Source organism: Spermophilus citellus (genome assembly GCF_964194105.1).
Source record: "Spermophilus citellus genome assembly, chromosome: 1".
NCBI classification, from domain to species: Eukaryota; Metazoa; Chordata; class Mammalia; order Rodentia; family Sciuridae; genus Spermophilus; species Spermophilus citellus.
The window spans coordinates 130319150-130338698 of record NC_138182.1 but is presented as its reverse complement, the minus strand read 5'-3'; the positions used below and the strand labels follow the sequence as shown (position 1 = coordinate 130338698).

At 36.4% G+C, this 19549-nt stretch overlaps 1 protein-coding gene across 3 annotated transcripts; it reads left to right on the top strand.

The window, feature by feature from the left end:
- Positions 1-1125: 1125 nt before the first annotated feature.
- On the top strand, positions 1126-18410 carry MAT2B (methionine adenosyltransferase 2 non-catalytic beta subunit; the record flags this gene model as incomplete). 3 transcript variants are annotated; one of them, XM_081308874.1, is made up of 7 exons in its annotated part: positions 1126-1530; positions 11933-12127; positions 13441-13555; positions 13739-13891; positions 14862-15055; positions 16879-16992; positions 17344-18410. In XM_081308874.1, the coding sequence occupies 7 exons, from the start codon at positions 1501-1503 to the stop codon at positions 17512-17514; spliced, it is 972 nt and encodes a 323-aa protein (XP_081165000.1). In that variant the 3' UTR covers positions 17515-18410. The 3 variants fall into 3 exon arrangements, with proteins under 3 accessions (XP_081165000.1, XP_081164998.1, XP_081164999.1); XM_081308872.1 differs by lacking the exon at positions 1126-1530 and adding an exon at positions 3949-4153; XM_081308873.1 differs by lacking the exons at positions 1126-1530; positions 13739-13891 and adding an exon at positions 3950-4153.
- Between the last annotated feature and the right edge of the window lie 1139 nt (positions 18411-19549).

Here is a 19549-nt window from a genome sequence, read left to right as displayed (position 1 = left end):
TAGCCAATCCTTAAAAAACAAATGTCAAATGTCTTCTTTGATATAAGGGGAGTAACCAAGGACAGGGTAGAGACAAAGAGCTGGAGAAGAAGATTAACATTAAACAGGGATGATAGGCGGGAGGGAAAGTGAGAGGTAAGGGAAATTGCATGGAATTGGAAGGTGAGCCTCAGGGTTATACACAACTACATATAAGAGGAAAGGAGGAGTAGGAGAAAAATTATATAAGTGGAAGAAATGATTTATAGTAGAGGGGATGGAGAGAGAGAAGGGGAGGGGAGGGGAGGGGAGGGGAGGGGAGGGGGGACAGTGGAGAATGGGATAGACAGCAGAATACATCAGTCACCAGAAAGGCAATTTATAAATCAATGGAAATGTAACTGATGTGACACAGCAATCTGTATACGGGGTAAAAATGGGAGTTCATAACCCACTTGAATCAATCTGTGAAATATGGTATATTAAGAACTATGTAATGTTTTAAACAACCAACAATAAAATAATTAAAAAAAAACTAAATTTAAAAATTTTTAAAAAAATAAGAATTTAAAAATTTTAAAAATGTAAACAAAAGTTTATGATATGTAGACACTCTGAATGCCTCCTAGAGTTTGCCATGTGCTGTAAATTCTAAATGAGCAGAATATAAAGACTTAAGTAATTTTTTTCAAGCCCAGTTAAAATGGCAATTTTGGTTGCTTTTTAAATTTGCACAGAGCCATAATCCAAAACAGTTGTTCAAAACTTAACGTTTACAATATAATTATTTTGCTTAATTTCTGGAGAATGATTTTGTTGTATAGGTTTTGTGGTGCACTCAAGTTTGGGAATTTCTGGCTAGAACTCCTTAATGCTTGGCTAGACTTAAGGCCACTTCACCTACCATTTTCTCAAACAATAAGAGAGAGGGCCAAAGAATGTTAATGGAAATAACCTGCTGCACTCACACATCCGTGTGCTGTTACCACCGGTGCTTTTTATTATCCCTTGAAATAATTAATTAAAAATCACTGTGGGAAAAGCTTTGGAGAATTTTACAAAACACGTTGTTACAGTAAGATATGACGGTATAACCTATTTTAGGAAAGGAATCATTTACTGGTACTGTGCTTTCCAAAAGCTTGCTTATGCTTTCCTTCTACGAGAGAAAATTTCATCAAGCCTGGACAGGAAGTTGTAGGGTTTTGTTTTCTTTTTAATAGCTGTTTCTGCCATATGGTTTTGATAATGGATTCTAGTTTGTCTGGCAATGAAACATGAAACTTCTCATTGGGTATTTTGGAAACTACCACGGGGAATCAGCTGCCAGCTTACTGCTTTGTGGAAAACTGCACGAGATTCCGGGATTGGAATCAAAATGCTAATATAAAAGGTCAAGTGAAGCTGCGCCTCACGTTTTGAGCGTGCCTACTTTCTGAAGGCGGAGGAAACAAAGAGCCAGCCGGAGAAGGCAGTTGCTGAGACCTGTTCCGATTGTTTTCCCGAAATAATTTTGGAATCATGCCTGAAATGCCGGAGGACATGGAACAGGTAAGAGTTAGCAATGAGAGAAATTAAGAGTGTGTTTAAAAGCATTCCGGTGAACGCCTGGTACAAGCAGAATGGGTATGTAAAGAAAATAGAAACTGGCGTCATTCATTTCCTTAAAGCATAATCTTAGGACACTGAGTTACTAACCCAGGAAACCTGGTTATGGAGCCCTCAGCTAACATTAATTGACAAAAATAAATGCAAAACATAACAGCAATTTTATATGCCAAATTAAATGCAATGATAATTAAAGGTTCTATGTAAACAAGGATTTTATTCATGCATTAGCTTTTGTGTGACTTGAATCTGCTAACATTAACTTTTAGTTTTAGGCTGTTCCCTTTGGGTTTGGCCTCCCTGTGAAGTTGCATATTGTCTGTAAAAGGATAGTTAATGCACACAGAACCTATCATTAAAGGAAATGATTAGAAATGGTACCCGAACATATGTCCCTAGAACTGTACGTAGTTTTCCCTTCCCCCCTCAGTACAGGGGATTGAGCTCAGGGTCTTGGGCTCAACCACTTGCTCTACCACTGGGCTACATCCACAGGCTCTATACCCAGCTTTTACCTGGCAAACATCAAACCAGATTCTTAAATACAGAGAAGTACTTTGTTCCTCACTCAAGTAGGCTCTGAGAATTAAAATGCCAATTACATATGTAAACTCTTGAAATGTCCTAGATGGACCCAGTATTTCCCCCCCTCGAGGAAGATTAGATTGCATCACACATTAAAACTAACAACTTTAAACAAAACTCCCACTTTTAAGGAAAGATAATGAAGAAGAGGATCTTGAGTCAGTTCTTTCCTCAGCCTTTTTATCATCTCCTGATTATGCTTGTTTAGTGCCTAGGCAATCCGCTCTAGAATTTCCTAAATAATGCTAAATTCTTGAATTCACAAGCACTAAACTGGATTAAAAAAAAAAAAAAGCGGTGGGGGGAGGGTGAAGAATTCATAACCCACTTCAATCTAATGTATGAAATATGATATGTCAAGAGCTTTGTAATGTTGTGAACAACCAATAAAAAAATAAAATAAAAAATTTAAAAAAAAAAGAAGAACTTCAGAGATAATAAACAGAAAAAAAAATCTCAAACTGCCTTTGGTTACTGTTCCACAAAAACTTTTGTGTTTACGTGAATAAGGAAGTGAGTTATTTGGGAGGTTGGGAGGAAGGAAAGTCACGGGTCTCTGAGGTAGAAAAACTTTCTTAGGGTGTTTGATCTTTAGTTCTACAATAAACCAGGAGGGATCTTAAAAATAAGACCTTTATAGGGAAATCCAAGCCATGGTCACGTTTGTGGGCAACTTTTAAATCTTTCATTCCGGTGTATGGACTTTGCACACTCACAAGGTTCACGGTTCAGTTAAAAGTGGAAGAATCCAAGAACCCTTCGTGCTCGGTGTCGGATTCCCCCGCCCCCAACACACGCCTTCTCGGCGTAACTTCAGAGGCTTGGCTGACAGGGGTCTTTTGAGATTTAGAACTGGAAGGGAATTCAGTTAAATGCTTGGTCAGTCTCAATCGTGTGTGCTGTTGTTTCTGTTGATTTACTTTTTTTTTTTTTTTTTTTTTGGTGGTGGTGCTGGGGATTGAATCCAGGGCCTTGTGTTTGCGGGACAAGCACTGACTGACTTTTAAAAAGCGATACAGTTGGAAAAACGTCCAGCTTCGCCCTCCCCATCCTTCTTCCATCTGCGTTCCCCACCAAGGCTTGGTTCCCAGAGGCTATCGAGGCACTCTAAGCCAATGCTTCTTAAACATTGGCCTGGACTCCTGTTAAAGATACTGAGAAGTCAAGTCCAGGGTCTATTACCAATTTTCATTACCAGTTTTACCAGTTATAATTACTATGGATATGGATATGTTTTGAAGAGATACCCAGATGATTCATCTCGTCTCCCACACCTTATTTTAAAATTGGTGCAAAATTAATTTTTGAAATTTCACAACTATTTTTTTCAGGATTCTAGAAAAACAAATGATTCCTGAGATGTTAATAACTCAGATGCTTGCACTTTTTATTCCAGTCTTTTACTGAATCTCGTAAAGACCACGCCTAATGCCCTAGAGCTATGTCCTTTCGTTGCCTCGCCGGACTTTAAATGTTTTATTCTATTATATATGTTGCATGTTGTTGATTTTGATGTACTGTGCATGTCCTGCAGACCTGAAATTCTAGGCGATTCAATTCTATCCCTGCCCAGTTAACAAGAAAAAATAAGTGGAAAGAGAAAATAGAACAATTTCGGGGCGGCGGTGGGGGGGGGGGGACTTGCATTCACTGCTTAGGTCAGAGTCTTTGTTTTGTGTGTCACTTTAAGATTTGGCGCGTGGGCTGGGAGCGTCCTGCACGGGCACGCCCCCTTTCTGGAGCGTCCGCGGAGCGTGGCCAATCAGCAGGCGCGACCATGGCGGCGGAAGTCGGAAGCCGCGAGCGGGGTCGGCCTTGGCCTAGGGGAGGCGGGCCGAGGGCGGCTGCGCTGCTGCCCGCGGTAGTCAGGGGTCGGGGAAGTAGCGGCCGCTCCGGCGGCGGCGCGAAGACGGCGGGCATGGTAGGACGGGAGAAAGAGCTCTCCATCCACTTCGTTCCCGGGAGCTGCCGGCTGGTGGAGGTGAGTGGTACTGGAGTCTCCTGTGGGAACCTGGTCGGCGAGGAGTACTGCTGCCTCCGGGGGCTCGGGTACTTTTCTGGTTGCTGCCCTTTAGATTCGCAGCCTCTGGCTGGAGACGCTCCGAAGCCTCTTGCCTAGTCGCGGAGCCGCTGGGGACGCAGCCAGATTTGTTTACTTCTGCGCGAAGCAGTCACTGTCCGCTTTCTCAGCCGCTGCGGCAGGAAGCTCCGAGGTGGAGGTTTTATTTTCGAGTTTTCTGTCCTCCCCTCCTGGGGACCAGGAGGCGGGGCTTGCAGTTATTTCTGTTTTGATTCTTTATTCTTCATCTTTTGTTTGTTGTTCCTTGATCTTTCAAGTTCATAGCTTTGAGAAAGAAGAGGGGAAGATAGCTTTTCAGAAACATCGGTGTTGGCTGTGACAACTCTGAACTCTTGCTTTGTACAGGCACTTCAGGCTGCGCGCTTCGCATACGTTAATCTTTTGAGATTGTTATTCCCTCATTTTACAGAAGGGAAAACTGAGGCATGGCTGGTGGTTTTACGGTCGAGGGCTTTGAGCCACTGCATTTTGCATGATGGAAAGTGATTAGTGATGTTTCGAAGATCTATCCCTGGCATCCCCTCATCCTCCCCTCCATTCCATTTTAGGCACCTTAACATTTATCCATGCTCAGAATATAGGCAGCACTGAGGATTGGAAGACTGCTAATCCCTGTATCAATATGTTATAGATGTGAGAAAGAATATAGGATATGGCTGTTTTTATTAATGAAACATTTTTGTTTCCAAAATGTAATGTATTGTTTTCAACTCACTTTGAGACCAAGTTAAGTAGTCCATCTATCAAAACTTTACCAATCTTCCCATGTATCCCAAACTGCTGAGTACCTGTTACCTATTGCTTTGTATACCTGCATACATTTATTTTATACATGTATTTATTTGTGTGTATATACAGCTTACTTTGTTTTTAAAGTTTAGTAAAGAAATGAAAAATGGCATTTCATGTTTTCCTAATTAAAAATGGTACAAGATCTTGGCACCCACTTGTTGCTCTCTCAAAACCTGTAGCAGTAAAATTCACTCGTTCACAAGGACACTTACAGTTGATGTTACAGAAGCAGCTGTGGTCAGACCTATGTAAGTAGTCATGAGATCTTAGTTTCTTAAATTCCAGGGGTGCGTAGGTAAAGGTCCACTTCTGTAGGAACACTGGGAGAATTAATTAAAAAATCATTGTGAAAATTTGCCAAATTTAAAAATTCCTTAAAGTATTAAGATACTAAATTTCTTAACTCCTTTCAGATATTTATGATATTTCACTTTACTTTTTGAGAAATCACTGCCCCAGAGTATTCTGTTGAACCATTTGGAAAGAGCCATTCATTTCCCAATATCTATACAATATGATATCATTTGATTAGATAGCATGAGTACTAGCTCTGTATTTATTTATATGTACTTAATATTTTAAGAAGTTTTTGGTGTCTATCTGATCACCTGAAGTGGTTGCATTTCATATACCTAAGACTTTGTACAGTATGGCAGATATGTTTAGAGTGACAAACTGGTGTTTGTTTTGTTTTAGAGGTTTGTAGTTATACATGGTAGCTGGGTTCATACTGACAAACTTATAAATGCATGGAATTTGGTTTCATTTATAATCCTCCCCTTTTCTCATCTTTCCTCCCTCCCCTCTCCTTTCTATACTAGACTTTCTTTTACTTACTTTTTACTTTTTTAGTTGTAGATAGACATAATACCTTTATTTATTTATTTATTTTATTTTTAATGTAGTGCTGAGGATCGAACTTAGTCATTCACATGTGCAAGAGCTTTACCACTGATCTAGGACCCCAGCCCTGGATCTCCTCCTTCATTGCTGATCTTTCCTTTATCTTTGTGTTGTCCCATTCTTCCCTCCCCCTTTTACTCCAGCCTCCACATATGTGAAAACATTTGACCTTGGAGTTTGAGTTGGGCTTACTTCACTTAGCATGTTATTCTCCATTTTCATGCATTTACCATTAAATGGCTGAGTAGAACTCCTTTGTATGTATACATCACAATTCTTTAATCTGTTCATCTTTTAACAGGCACATTAGCTGATTCCATAATTTAGCTCTTAAAAATTGTGCTGCTATAAACATTGAGGTGGCTGTATTACTGTAGGTTGCCAATTTCAGAACTTTTGGGGAAATACCAGGGAATGGGATAGCTTGGTCATGTGGAGGTTCAATCCTAGTTTTTTGAGAAATTCCCATACAGCTTTCCAGAATCTTGTACTAATCTGCAGTCCCACCAACAGTATACAGGCATACCTTTTTCCCCACACCCTTGCTAATATTTGTCATTGTTTGTATTCTTAATCGTTGTCATTTTTACTGGAGCAAGATGAAATCTTAGTGTAGGTTTTGTTTTTGGTGAGGCCCTTGCTAAGTTGCTGAGTGTGGCTTTGAATTTGCCATCCTCTTGGCTCATCTTTCCAAGCCCCAATGGCTACAGGTGTGCACTATTGCAGTGCACTTAGTTTTGTTTTGATTTTCATTTCCTTGATAGCTTGAGATGTTGGTAATTTTTTAATTTATTTGTTGGCCATTTGTGTTTCTTCTTTTAAGAAGTTTCTATTCTTTTGCCCATTTATTGATTTTTTTTTTAAAGTTTTTGAGTTCTTTGTGTGTTGTGGGCATTAATCCCCTATCCGAGGAGTAGCTAGCCAAGATTTTCTTCCATTCTATAAGATCTTTCTTCATACTCTTGTTTCCTTTGCTGTGCAAAAGCTTTTTGGTTTGATGGTTTCCCACTTACTGATTCTTGGTTTTATTTTTGCAGTTAGGGTGTTAAACTGATGTTTGATCTGCTTTACCCTTAAAATAACTTTTTTATTGTGGTTTGGGTAAACTGGGTAGCTTTTTTTTTTTTTTTTTTCTTCATTCCTTGAAGTGTTTGGACATTCCTGTGTTTTGCAGGAAGTAAATTAATGATAGTCTAAAGTAATATTTAAAGGAATAGTTATATTCCTATAACAAAAAAAACAGTGTACTTTTAAAAGCTTCAGGAACAATTTAGTTTATATAGAAACATAAACTGGAAAATGGAAGAGCTGTTTTTGGTATTTTTAATTTGTAATGTGTATTCTGTTTCTCAATTACCAATAAACTTGCAATCCATATGGCGGGGGTGGGTGGGGGGGCTGGGTTTTGCTCTTATACAAATGACAGAAGGTGCTGTTTGTGTCTTTAGAGAGACCTGAACTATTTGAAAAGGGGGAAAAGTTACCTTAAGTAAATGAAGCTCTTTTCTCCCTCTTCAGATCCTTTGTAAGGAAGATAATTTAGAAAATGGTAGAATTATAGAACTTAAAGTTGCAAGAGCCTTAGTCCTCTAGTCCACATGCCTCATTTTGCCAAAGAGAAATCAGATCAATAGATATGTAATAATTTCTCGGAATGACAGTTTGTAGCATAGCAGATGAAACTTTAAATCACTGACCAAACCAAATGTAGGTTCAGAGAGTTGAAACAAGATTCATTGTATTTGGCTTGACCATAGAAACAATAAGACTCAAGTTCAGCTTACAACTTTTTTCTTTTTACCATGGATAAAATCTTTAAAAAAAATCAGGGTCCTCTTTTGGAAATTACGAAAGTGGAACAGCCTACATTTATATAACACTTGAATTATTTCAAATATAAGGTTGTATACTGGTATTCCCATTTCAATAGTGCTTGCATTTTTTCATAACAGAAAATTCTTAAGCATTAACATTTGATTCCTGAGTAATGTATATTATTTGATATTTTCTTCTTGGGATCTTATATATTATTCCAAGGTATAAGGTTATAAAGTCGTGTTTTACTCATGAAACCCTTGTTCTTGTTTTTCTTTATTTTTATTCTAACTTGTTACATATGACAGCAGAATGCATTACAATTCATATTACACAATAGAGCACAGTTTTTTATATCTCTAGTTATTCACAAAGTAGAGTCACACCATTTGTGTCTTCATACATGTACTTAGAGTAATGATGTCCATCTCATTCCACCATCTTTTCTACCCCCATTTCCCCTCCCACACCTTTGCCCAATTTAGAGTTCATCTAATTAGTCCTTGTGTTTAAAGTGTATTCTATTTCAAAGTGAACCTTTAATTTTTTCCCCCCTCTGGTACTAGGAATTGAACCCAAGGACCACACCCAGCCCCATGTAATTTGCTATAGTGTTATAGTTCCATGAGAACAAAAGCTTTTTTTGTTTGATTTTTTTTTCCAAGGGAATGATCAATGGATTTTATACCATGATGTAGTGAGATTTATTCTTGCAAAGCAAGAACATTTCAACATGAGAAAATCAACTAATGGTATACATTGTATTTACAGGATACAGGTAAAAAGAAACAATGAATCAATTGATGCAGATAAACCTTTTTACAAAATTCAAGTCCTGTTTATTTTTTTGTTTTCCTTCTTGGGGATTAAACTCTGGGTACTTTAACACTGAGCCACATCCCCAGCCCCCTTTTTATTTTTTATTTTGAAACAGAAACTCAATAACTTGCTGAGGCTTCACTAAGTTGCTGAGGCAGGTTTGGAATTTGCAATCCTCCTCTCTTTGCCTCCCTGGGCTTTGGGATTACAGGCATGTGCCTTCTCACCGAGCTAGCTGCCTTCTTTTTAAACTTAATACTTTACCAAATTAAAGATGCTCTTAGATTCATAAGATCATCTGGGCTTTTATTTTAAGATGCTCTAAGATAGCGCAAAAAAAAAAAAAAAAAAGCCTGCCAAACTGTGACACATTGATAAAATTCATCTTTTTCATTCACCAGAAAATGTTTTCCACAGAAATCAGTCAAGTACCGAGATCCTAAGATTCACTGTTTCATAACCATTGTGGTTTGATTTCTATTTCCAGTTTTCCTTTTTTTGGTGGTGCTGGGGTTTGAACCCAGGGCTTTGTGCATGTGAAGCAAGCACTCTACCTACTGAGCTATATCTCCAGCTCCATCCAGTTTTCCATTTTAAGGGAAAGATTATCATTTCTAGAAAGGTAATAGCAGTATCTTGTTTGTTTGGATAAAAGAAATGTATCTTTGAAAAGCTTTGCACTTTCCTGGAGTTTAAGATTACAAATGTTCTCAAAATACAGACCCCAAGCCAGAATCACCTGGAAAATGGTTAGAACTGCGGAGTATCAGACCTACAGTTCTGAAAGCTCTCCAGTTGATTCTGGACCTCACTGTAATGATGGACTGGGAACTTTGATGTGATGACAATAGGAATGAAATTGAGTGAGTACAAATACACAGGCAAAGCTTTTACTGGGGCGTCTGGGAAGGGAGTCACAGCTCCAACAAGTGTCAGCCGTTTTTCACTAGAACAAAAGAAGGGTGGGATAAAGGCCAGGGCTGCTTTACCTCTGAGCCACACCCCCAGTTCTTTTTATTTTTTGAGAGGGGGGGTGGAGATCATTAAGTTTCTGAGGCTGATCTCAAACTTGGGCTTCTCTTGCTTGGATTCCTGAGTTCCTAGAATTCAGTATGTGCCTTTTCTCTGAATGAAATGGTACCTGAGAACTGTTAACTATTCATTTGCTTCTCTAGAGTGAAGAAAAAAATGAGAAACTTGGAATACACTAAGTCATCTCTTTTCGGAGGAAGGGATTTAATCCACGGACAGTTTACCACTAAGCTGTATTTTCAGCCCTTTTTATTTTGTATTTTGAGACAGGAGTCTAAGTTGCTGAGAGCCTTGCTAAGCAGCTGAGGCTGGCCTTGAACTTGAAATTCTCCTGTCTCAGCCCCTGAGCTGTTGGGATTGTAGGGCTGCCCCACCTATGTCTTTCATAGTATCTTCCCAGGAGTTTGGAAAATTTATTCTGCCTAAGTTGTTTTCTGAATCTTATTTTTACTAGACTTGGAATATTTTTTCCTCTTTACAGTTAAATCTTTGTAGAACTGTTTTCTTGCCAAAATTCAAAGAAAATATTTTGCTGACTGACATCCGTTTTGCATAAATCAACTGGTTTAGAGCCAAATGTCGCAACAGAGAACATGGATGAAATTGCTTTAAACTTTTTAAATGTTTTGAAATTGGAGGAACTAAACAATAATAATGATTCTTTTTTTTTTATAAATTGATTTTATTTATTTATTTAGAGAGAGAGAGAGACAGACAGAATTTATTAACATTTATTTTTTAGTTCTCGGCGGACACAACATCTTTGTATGTGGTGCTGAGGATCGAACCCGGGCCGCATGCATGCCAGGCGAGCGCGCTACCGCTTGAGCCACATCCCCAGCCCCATTATAATGATTCTTAAGAATTTATCTCAGGGGCTGGGGATGTGGCTCAAGTGGTAGTGCGCTCGCCTGGCATGCGTGCGGCCCGGGTTCGATCCTCAGCACCACATACAACAAAGATGTTGTGTCTGCCGAGAACAAAAAAAATAAATATTAAAAAATTCTCTCTCTCTCTTTCTCTTTAAAAAAAAAAAGAAAGAATTTATCCTCTACTGGTTTTTCCAGTCGGCCCTTTCATTTCAGGTTTTTCATAAGCTAGAAATATCTGACTTTTGTGTGTTTTTTTTTTAAAGTGTATAAAGTAATATAACTGAAGTAAGGTTTTAAAAAATGTCTTTGGTTAATGTATACATAGTTTTTGACAACTCAGACTTAGATGTCTAAAATAACACTTGAAGTAAAAAGGCTTCAAGTTGATAAAAATTAAGTCTTTAAAGTATTTTACTGTTAACTTACATGTATGTATGTATATATATTTTTTGTTTAGTTTTTGCACTTCTGGGAATTGAGCCCACTAAGCTATATCCCCTACCCTCTTTTATTTTTTTATTTTGAAACAGGGTCTTGCTAAAATTGCTGGGGCTGGCCTCAGATTTGCAGATTTTTCTGCCTCAGCCTCCTGACTTGCTGGGTTTACTGGATTATATCACCAGTCACAGCCAATCACATCTTTTGCCAGAGGGCGAAAGTTGATTTTATTCTGGAGTCTCGGAGGAAATTTAATGTTACTCATCTTGAGAAGAGAGAAATTTTGAAACTTTGTCTTGGATATCCAGAATTTACATTTTATTAAATAGTGTTTTTCTTAAATGTCTGTGTATAATTGTTTTTAAATCTAGGAACATAGGTCAATTTAAAATATTTTTTTTCCATCACTGTTTACTGAAGCTATTTCATATAGGCAAATATAAAGTTAACTCAGCATTTTCCAATCCGGTAAAATTTAGGAAACATGTTGTGTTGTGAAGACTCAATTTATTTTTTCACATAAGCTCTTTTGAAATGTCGGCTAATTCTCAGAACCATCAAAATGTGATAAATAAATTGAGGTTTGAAGGAAAGTTTGGGATTAAAAACTGAAAAGTAGAAATGTCATCTTATATAAACATATTGGCAGTTATAATCTAAATACTTAATCAGACCATAAAAAAGATTAAGACTTGTATATTTTTATAAACTGTACATAAAGTTTCTGTTTATTACTCATTAGGGGGGCATCATCAACCAAATGTAAAACCTGCCTTTGTTACCATGAAATCTAAATCAAATAAGATGATCATTTTATGTTTTTTTTCCTTTAAAACTTTGAAGTGATAAAGTTGTTGATGCATTTTGTTGAATTTTTATTCTTTGTATTGACTTGTAGATATGACAGAAGGTTAAAAAGCAGTCAACTTGAGGTATTTAGTGAATATGGCAACTCATTTCTTTGAGGGAATTATTTTCAAAGTGAATAATCACATTTTCTCTTTTTTAGGAGGAAGTAAACATCCCGAGTAGGCGGGTTCTAATTACTGGTGCCACTGGACTCCTTGGCAGAGCTGTATACAAAGAATTTCACCAGAATAATTGGCATGCTGTTGGTTGTGGTTTTAGAAGAGCAAGACCAAAATTTGAACAGGTTAATCTGTTGGATACTAATGCAGTTCATCACATCATTCATGAATTTCAGGTATGGTTGTCTGTTTATTTAAATACACACATGAATTATTAAGGATTTTCTAGATGACATAGAAAATGTGCTTGTCGAGAGGGAAAATGATATATTTAAAAGCACCCACAGTATTCAGTACTGTTTATTGTAGCATGACAAAGGTATATGTAATCATTAAAAAGCTTAGGGTGATACAGGTTGGCAAAGACAAAAACTTGAGCTTTTCATAAAATCCTTCATATTTGTGAATGACTTCTAAGTTAAAACATTTTTCAAAAATTACATAGTTTATCTATATATCTGAAACACCTACATCAGAATCATTTTGAAAACATGTTCTCAGGTCTCATTCCCTGAGATTGTAACTCAGGAAATCATCCCTCTTGGGGTCCAGAATGTTGCATTTTAAGAAGCACTCCAGATTATGTACTTACAGTCTTGGAAGCACTCAATGATTATGTCTCTTTAATTGATTGTTGAGAAGGAGTAAACTTGGTATATGATACACTGCCTCTGTCAGTCGTCTTGTTAGATCTTAGCTATCGCTCAGCTCCTCTGGCAACTAGGTGCCTTTTGTCTAAGAGGACCTTTTATAGACCTTTATCTTGATGTCTGTCACATCAGTGAAATTCTCTTTACATTCGTCTTTTCCACTAGATTATGAAATTCTTGGTCTTCCCAAAATATCTGTTTTATAGGTGGCAGTCTGGATGCTCAACTAGGAATATGTACTTGCGCATACTTGATTTTCATTAAGCAATTGATCAAAAAATTTTTGATTTAAATTTGCAATTGATAATACTTCCCCTTTGTCATAAATATATTAATATATTAGGTCTCCCATTCAAATCGGGAGATTAAAATTTATTTTGATACTTAAATTCTATTTCTACATAGTTGGGAGAGTTTTTTCTGATTTTTTTCTAAGGATTACAAAATTTTTCTTTGGGCGGACTTATTATATATATTTGAGGAAATTTGAACCTTCGGGGGAATGAAGAAATGTGACAAGACTACATTAAAGATTAACAGTGGGGCTGGGGTTGTGGCCCAGAGGTAGAGCGCTTGCCTACCATGTGTGAGGCACTGGGTTCGATCCTCAGCACCACGTAAAAATAAAAATAAAGATATTGTGTATACCTATAACTAAAAAGTAAATATTTAAAAAAAAATAAATAAAAAATAAAGATTAACAGTGATCAATATATTCTTAGTTGAAGAAATATTGATTTAAGGAACATTTATCTCTGAATTAATTTACTCTGGAAAAGCTGTAATTCCTCTAATTTATTCCATTTTGGATTAAAAATACATTAATGCTTACCTTCCAGCCTCATGTCATAGTACATTGTGCAGCAGAGAGAAGACCAGATGTTGTAGAGAATCAGCCAGATGCTGCTTCTCAACTTAATGTGGATGCGTCTGGGAATTTAGCTAAGGAAGCAGGTAATGATGACTTCATAAAATCTTCATAAAATATTAAATCATCCCTGAGTTTTTAAAGATTAAAGTTTTGTAGATGAGTTATAAGAGATTTGTAATATTGCACAGAACACACTGTTCTAAATTCCACTGAAGAGTAATGTCTTGTAAAAGACTTAATAGATTCATTTTTTTTTTCTTTTGTAGCTGCAATTGGAGCATTTCTCATTTATATTAGCTCAGATTATGTGTTTGATGGAACAGATCCACCTTACAGTGAGGAAGACATACCAAGTCCCCTAAATTTGTATGGTAAAACAAAATTAGAAGGAGAAAAGGCAGTCCTGGAGAATAACTTGGGTAAGACATTCCTCTTTAGCCCCTGATTAAAGTTTTGCAGAAATTTTATTTAGGAGAGATATGGTTTTGTTTTGGGTTTTTAAATCAAGGAATATAAATCATTGGAGAAAAATTAGAGAATATAGTTAATAAAAAGAAAAAACAAGGATTTTTTAAAATCCTGAAGGATTTGTACATTCTAGACTTTTTCCCGCATTATCAATATATGCGTATACATCTTTGCAACTTTTTTTTTTCCTTCTTTTGAGGTACTGGGGATTGAACCCTGGGACATTCTACATGAATTACATCCCCAGTCATCCCTCCCCTCTCCACTTCTTTTTTTTTTTTTTTTTTTTCTTTTTTTGAGCAGGGTTTCACTAAATTGTTGAGGCTGGCCTATATCTTGTTATCTTCTTACCTTAGTCTCCCAAGTCACTGGTAATATAAGTGTGCACCATCATGCCTAGCTCATCTTTATAATTGCTATGTTCTACTTTGAATAAAGTGTTCTTTATTGTTTTTTCTTTTAATCTGGCATTCAATCAGCATTATTTATTGTATTTGTTGTCCTATAGGTTTTATTTTTAATGATTATAATATAGAAATTGGGGGCCAGGTGTAGGGGTAGACAACCTGTAATCCCAGCAATTTAGCAAAACTTCTCTCAGAATAAAATATAATAAAGGACTGGGGATGTAGCTCAGTGGTAAAAGCATTCTGGATTCAAACCCTAGTACCGATTTAAAAAAAAATAATAATAATAATGTTAAAGTTACATGTAAACACATCCCAAGTGACAAAAGATGTTTATCGTATTCAAGATCATGTTTATTAAGTTGGCATGATAACAGGTGAGCTGTGTTATTTTGGTATATTTTTGTTAAAAGGCAAGTTTTTTATTGTGATACTCCTTAAATCCACATATTGTTCTTTTATCAAAACCTAGGAAACAGTAGGTTTTAAAACGTCTGTTTATATTAATCTCTAGGAGCTGCTGTTTTGAGAATTCCTGTTCTGTATGGAGAAGTTGAAAAGCTTGAAGAAAGTGCTGTGACGGTCATGTTTGATAAAGTGCAGTTCAGCAACAAGTCAGCAAACATGGACCATTGGCAGCAGAGGTTTCCCACACATGTCAAAGATGTGGCTACTGTGTGTCGACAACTGGCAGAAAAGAGAATGCTGGTGAGTCTTTGGCAGGAATGGTTCCTAGCTTCCATCTTAATAAAGATTCACTTGTCTTTTCCATGCTTAAACTTACATAGCTACACTTGGAGTGTCAGTGAAAGTTAAAAATGCCTTTTTGAAACTAGGAGACCAAACAAAAATAGTTTATAGGTAATACACTATATTCATAAAGGATAAAAATATTCTCATGTTTGTTTATTTCTTACATATTTACAGACCCCATCTTTCTTTTTTCTTTTTTCCTTTTTTTTTTTTTTTGCAAAGTGACAGAAAATTTGTAGTTGTTGTTTAGGTAATAAACTAATTACCTAATATCTTTTCGAACCCAGGGCCTTGTGCATGTAAGGCAGGCACTCTACCAACTGAGCTATGTCCCCAGCCAGTAATGTCTTTTTTGTTTGTTTGGTACTGGGAACTGAACCCAGGGGTCCTTAATCTCTGAGCCACATCGACGGCTTTTTTAATATTTTATTTTGAAACAGGATCCTGCCGAGTTGTTTTAGGGCCTTTTTAAATTTCTGAGGCTTGCTTTGAACTCACAATTCTCCTGCCTCAGCCTCCTGAACCACTGGGATTACAGGTGTTCACCACTGCACCCAGCATCACCTGATGACATGGAAGTTTTGTTGATTAAGATATATGTAGTACCAGCCAGGCTAGGTGGTGCACACCTATAATCCTAGTGACTTGGGAAGCTGAGGTAGGAGAATTGCAAGTTCAAGGCCCGCCTCAGCAATTTAGTAAGGCTCCAAGCAACTTAACAACAACCTATCTCAAAATTAAAAAGGCAGCTGGGGGGTATAGCTCAATGGTTAAGTTCCCCTGGTTCAATCCCTGGTTCCCCCCCCCCCCCCCAGAAAATTGTAGTGCCAAAGAAGAATCTAAGTAGGAATTTAGTCATTTTACCCACATTGAGAATAACTGATGGGGCATGGTGGTGTATGTCTGTAATCCCTGTGACTTGGGAAGCTGAGGCAGGCATATCGCAAGTTTGAGGTCAGTGATGATTTTTGTTTATAAAAGACTATGGATGTAGCTCAGTGATAAAGCACCCCATTGATTTAGTCCCCAGTACTGCCCAAAGAAAAAAAGTTTGTATTTTGTTGTTTGAATAAGAGTTAATTTTAAATATTTGAGAAAGTTGGCACTAAATAGAAGGTTTATAGAATTAGGGACAGATTTAAAGTTTTGTTAATAGCATGGTTCACTATATATATATGTATTTTGATCCTCCCCCCCCCCCCCCCGTTACCAGGGATTGAACTGGGGGCACTTGACCACTGAGACATATCCCAGCCCTATTTTATTGAGAGACAGGATTTCACTGATTTGCTTAAGACCTCAGCCTCCTGAGCCTCTGGGATTACAGGTGTGAACCACCACACCTGGCTGTATTTTGATTTTTTTTTTTTTGAGTAGTATATTATTTATAATAATATTTAATTATCTTATCTTGAAAAAATGCTTATTAAATTTGGTTTTAGCCTTTTAGAATAATTTAAAGTATTCATTAACTTAGTCTATTTCCATGAAAATATCTTAATTTTCAGGGTTATTATTATGTAAAATTGGAGGCATTTACATTTTTATTTCAAAAAAGTTCTTCAGAATGAATTTCAGAAAAAATATTTTGTGTGTGTGCTTAGCTGGTAAGAGTAATAGGAATTGGATTTTTAGATAATTGTGGAAAGTATTCCAGAAAATGAATGTTGCATTTTAGTTCTTGGATCTTTTATAAATTAGCTTTCTTGTCAAATCTATCATTCCATTCAACCCAAAAGTTTGAAACTATTTTGAATTTTTTGTGTCCTTATTCATAGGACCCATCAATTAAGGGAACCTTTCACTGGTCTGGTAATGAACAGATGACCAAGTATGAAATGGCATGTGCAATTGCAGATGCCTTCAACCTCCCCAGCAGTCACTTAAGACCTGTAAGTACATGGCATTTAAAAACTCCTGACTTCTTAAAAGTCTAGATCCTTCACTGTAGTGTGTATTATTGTTTGTTGCTTTTGGATAACATTATTTCCTGGTACTAATCGGAGTGAACTTTGCTCATATGTTTTCAGTTTGTAGTGATACTTTTCTCTAAATTATTATCTGTTTAAAAAAAAAAGAGTCCATGAGTATTGATGAAATTAAATGTCTGCCATCAAAATAATACTTTACTTCCAGGGATGATACAAATCAGTTTTCTGGAACTATATGCAAAATGATGTAAGAATAAAATCCTGAAGTTGTGGTCCTTCATTGACTTGCAATTTTTTTTTTCTCCCTTAAAGATCACTGACAGCCCAGTCATAGGAGCACAACGTCCACATAATGCTCAGCTTGACTGTTCCAAATTGGAGACCTTGGGCATTGGCCAGCGAACACCATTTCGAATAGGAATCAAGGAATCACTCTGGCCTTTCCTCATTGACAAGAGATGGAGACAGACAGTCTTTCACTAGTTTTTTTTTTAATGAAAAGTATATAGTATGTGGCACTTTTTAAAGAAAAAAGGAAATAGTTTTGTATGGGTACTCTTTAATTGTGACTCTTAAATAAATCTTTCAGGTAAATGATGCTCTTGCACTAGTGAAATTGTCTAAAGAAACTATAGGGCAATGATGCTTTATTTAGTGATGATTTTTGTTTATCATATTTGTTCTGGCTTAATTTGCAATTTGAAATAAAATTATGATTCTTAAGTATTTCGAGCCAGGATGAATCAATCTGCTGTAGACTTATTTTGTATGAAATGCATTGTTCATTTCTACGAGTTCTGTATTTTCAGGTTTTTTTTTTTTTTTTTAAGCTGTTGACTCGTATGTTGATTGTTTAAAGTGTGAAGTCATACAAAAATCATTGGTGTTCATTATGTGCTTTGCTTGAGCTCAGATCAAAATATTTGAAGAAAGAAACTTTATTTTTGCAACTTAAGTACAGTTTTTATGCTTGAGATACTTCAATATGTTATGTATATGGGAACTTCTGCAGCTTGATGCCTCCTGCTTTCCTAGCAGTGTATGGTGAGCATTTGAGAGAGTGTGGATGTGTATTTTTAAATATAAATATAGAACTGTTCTTTTCATCCCATGTTGCTAAGTAATATTTCATATGTGTGGTTATAATAATAATAATAATAATAGATCTTGTAATTCTTTGACCACTCATGAATAATAAATATGTACTGCTGGCATGTAATGCTTAGTTTTCTTGTATTCTTTTTAAATGTAATGCCTAAACAATTGTTCTTTTTTTTTTAAAGAAAAATTATATTGTTATGTAATATCTGATGCATACAAAAAGTAGTTTATGTATGTTGAGAGAAAGCACACCAATAAATTGAACACTGAAGAACTCACCACTGGAGATCTACAGTGTGACTTTATCTGCTTGTACTAACTGAATAAAAATAACTAATCATGTGTATTATGCATTTACAAAGATTTCCAAAGAATATACCTTCTTAAAAATGCAGAGTATTTGAATATGTTGCAAATTGCTATGTAATTTTCAGGTGACCTTGGCTTGGACAGTACTTGAGTTCTTAGTAAGGGAAGCCAGGAAGGTAAATTGACTCCTATGACTTGGCTGCTTCTATTCAGTAGTCATTGCAAATATTCTAATTTCACTTTTGAAGTGTTCTTTTCCCAGATTATGTTTTATTTCTGTCATTGGACACAGTATTTCTAATTTCCTAATATACTTAAAATTTTGGGATTAGAGTGGATCATACTTGGGTAATTTGGTTAAAACAGCAATTCCCAGGTGCCATATATTTGAGGATTAACTAGAGAAATCTTACTGATTCTTAACCCTGGACCTGCTGAAATGGAACTTTGGAAATTGAGGCCTACTCATCTAGGAGGTTTTTTTGTTTTTTATTTTGTTTTTAATTATGGATTGAACCTATAGGAACTTAACCACTGAGCCACATCCCCAGCCCTTGCTATAATTTTTTTTTATAGTTCAGTATTTTCAATCATTTATTTGATTCACTCATTGTATTTTGATGCCTTGCTATAATTTTGAGAGGGGATCTTCCTAAGTTGCTTAGGGCCTTGCTAAATAGCCGAGGTTGGCTTTGAAATCACAATCATCCTGCTTCAGCCACTGGGATTACATGCATGTGCCACCACCCCCAGTCTCATCTAGTTTTAAATACTTCCTGAGTGTTTCTAAGGTAGCCAGTGTGACACTTGCATTTGGCAAATGCTAAAAAAAAAAAAAAAAAAAAAAAAAAAATGTATTTAAGTTGCTACATATCATATAGCCCCAAATTAAAAAACTTCAAAGAATAGAAACCTCATTCTTTTCTAGCCACCCATTTTCCATCTGTGCAAGAAACCAATATAGATCATGTTTCTAGAGGTGTTTTGCATATACAAGAATATACTCAAAGGCTGGGGTTGTGGCTCAGTGGTACAGTGCCTAACACATGTGAGGCACTGGGTTTAATCCTCAGCACCACATAAAAATAGATTGTGTCCATCTACAACT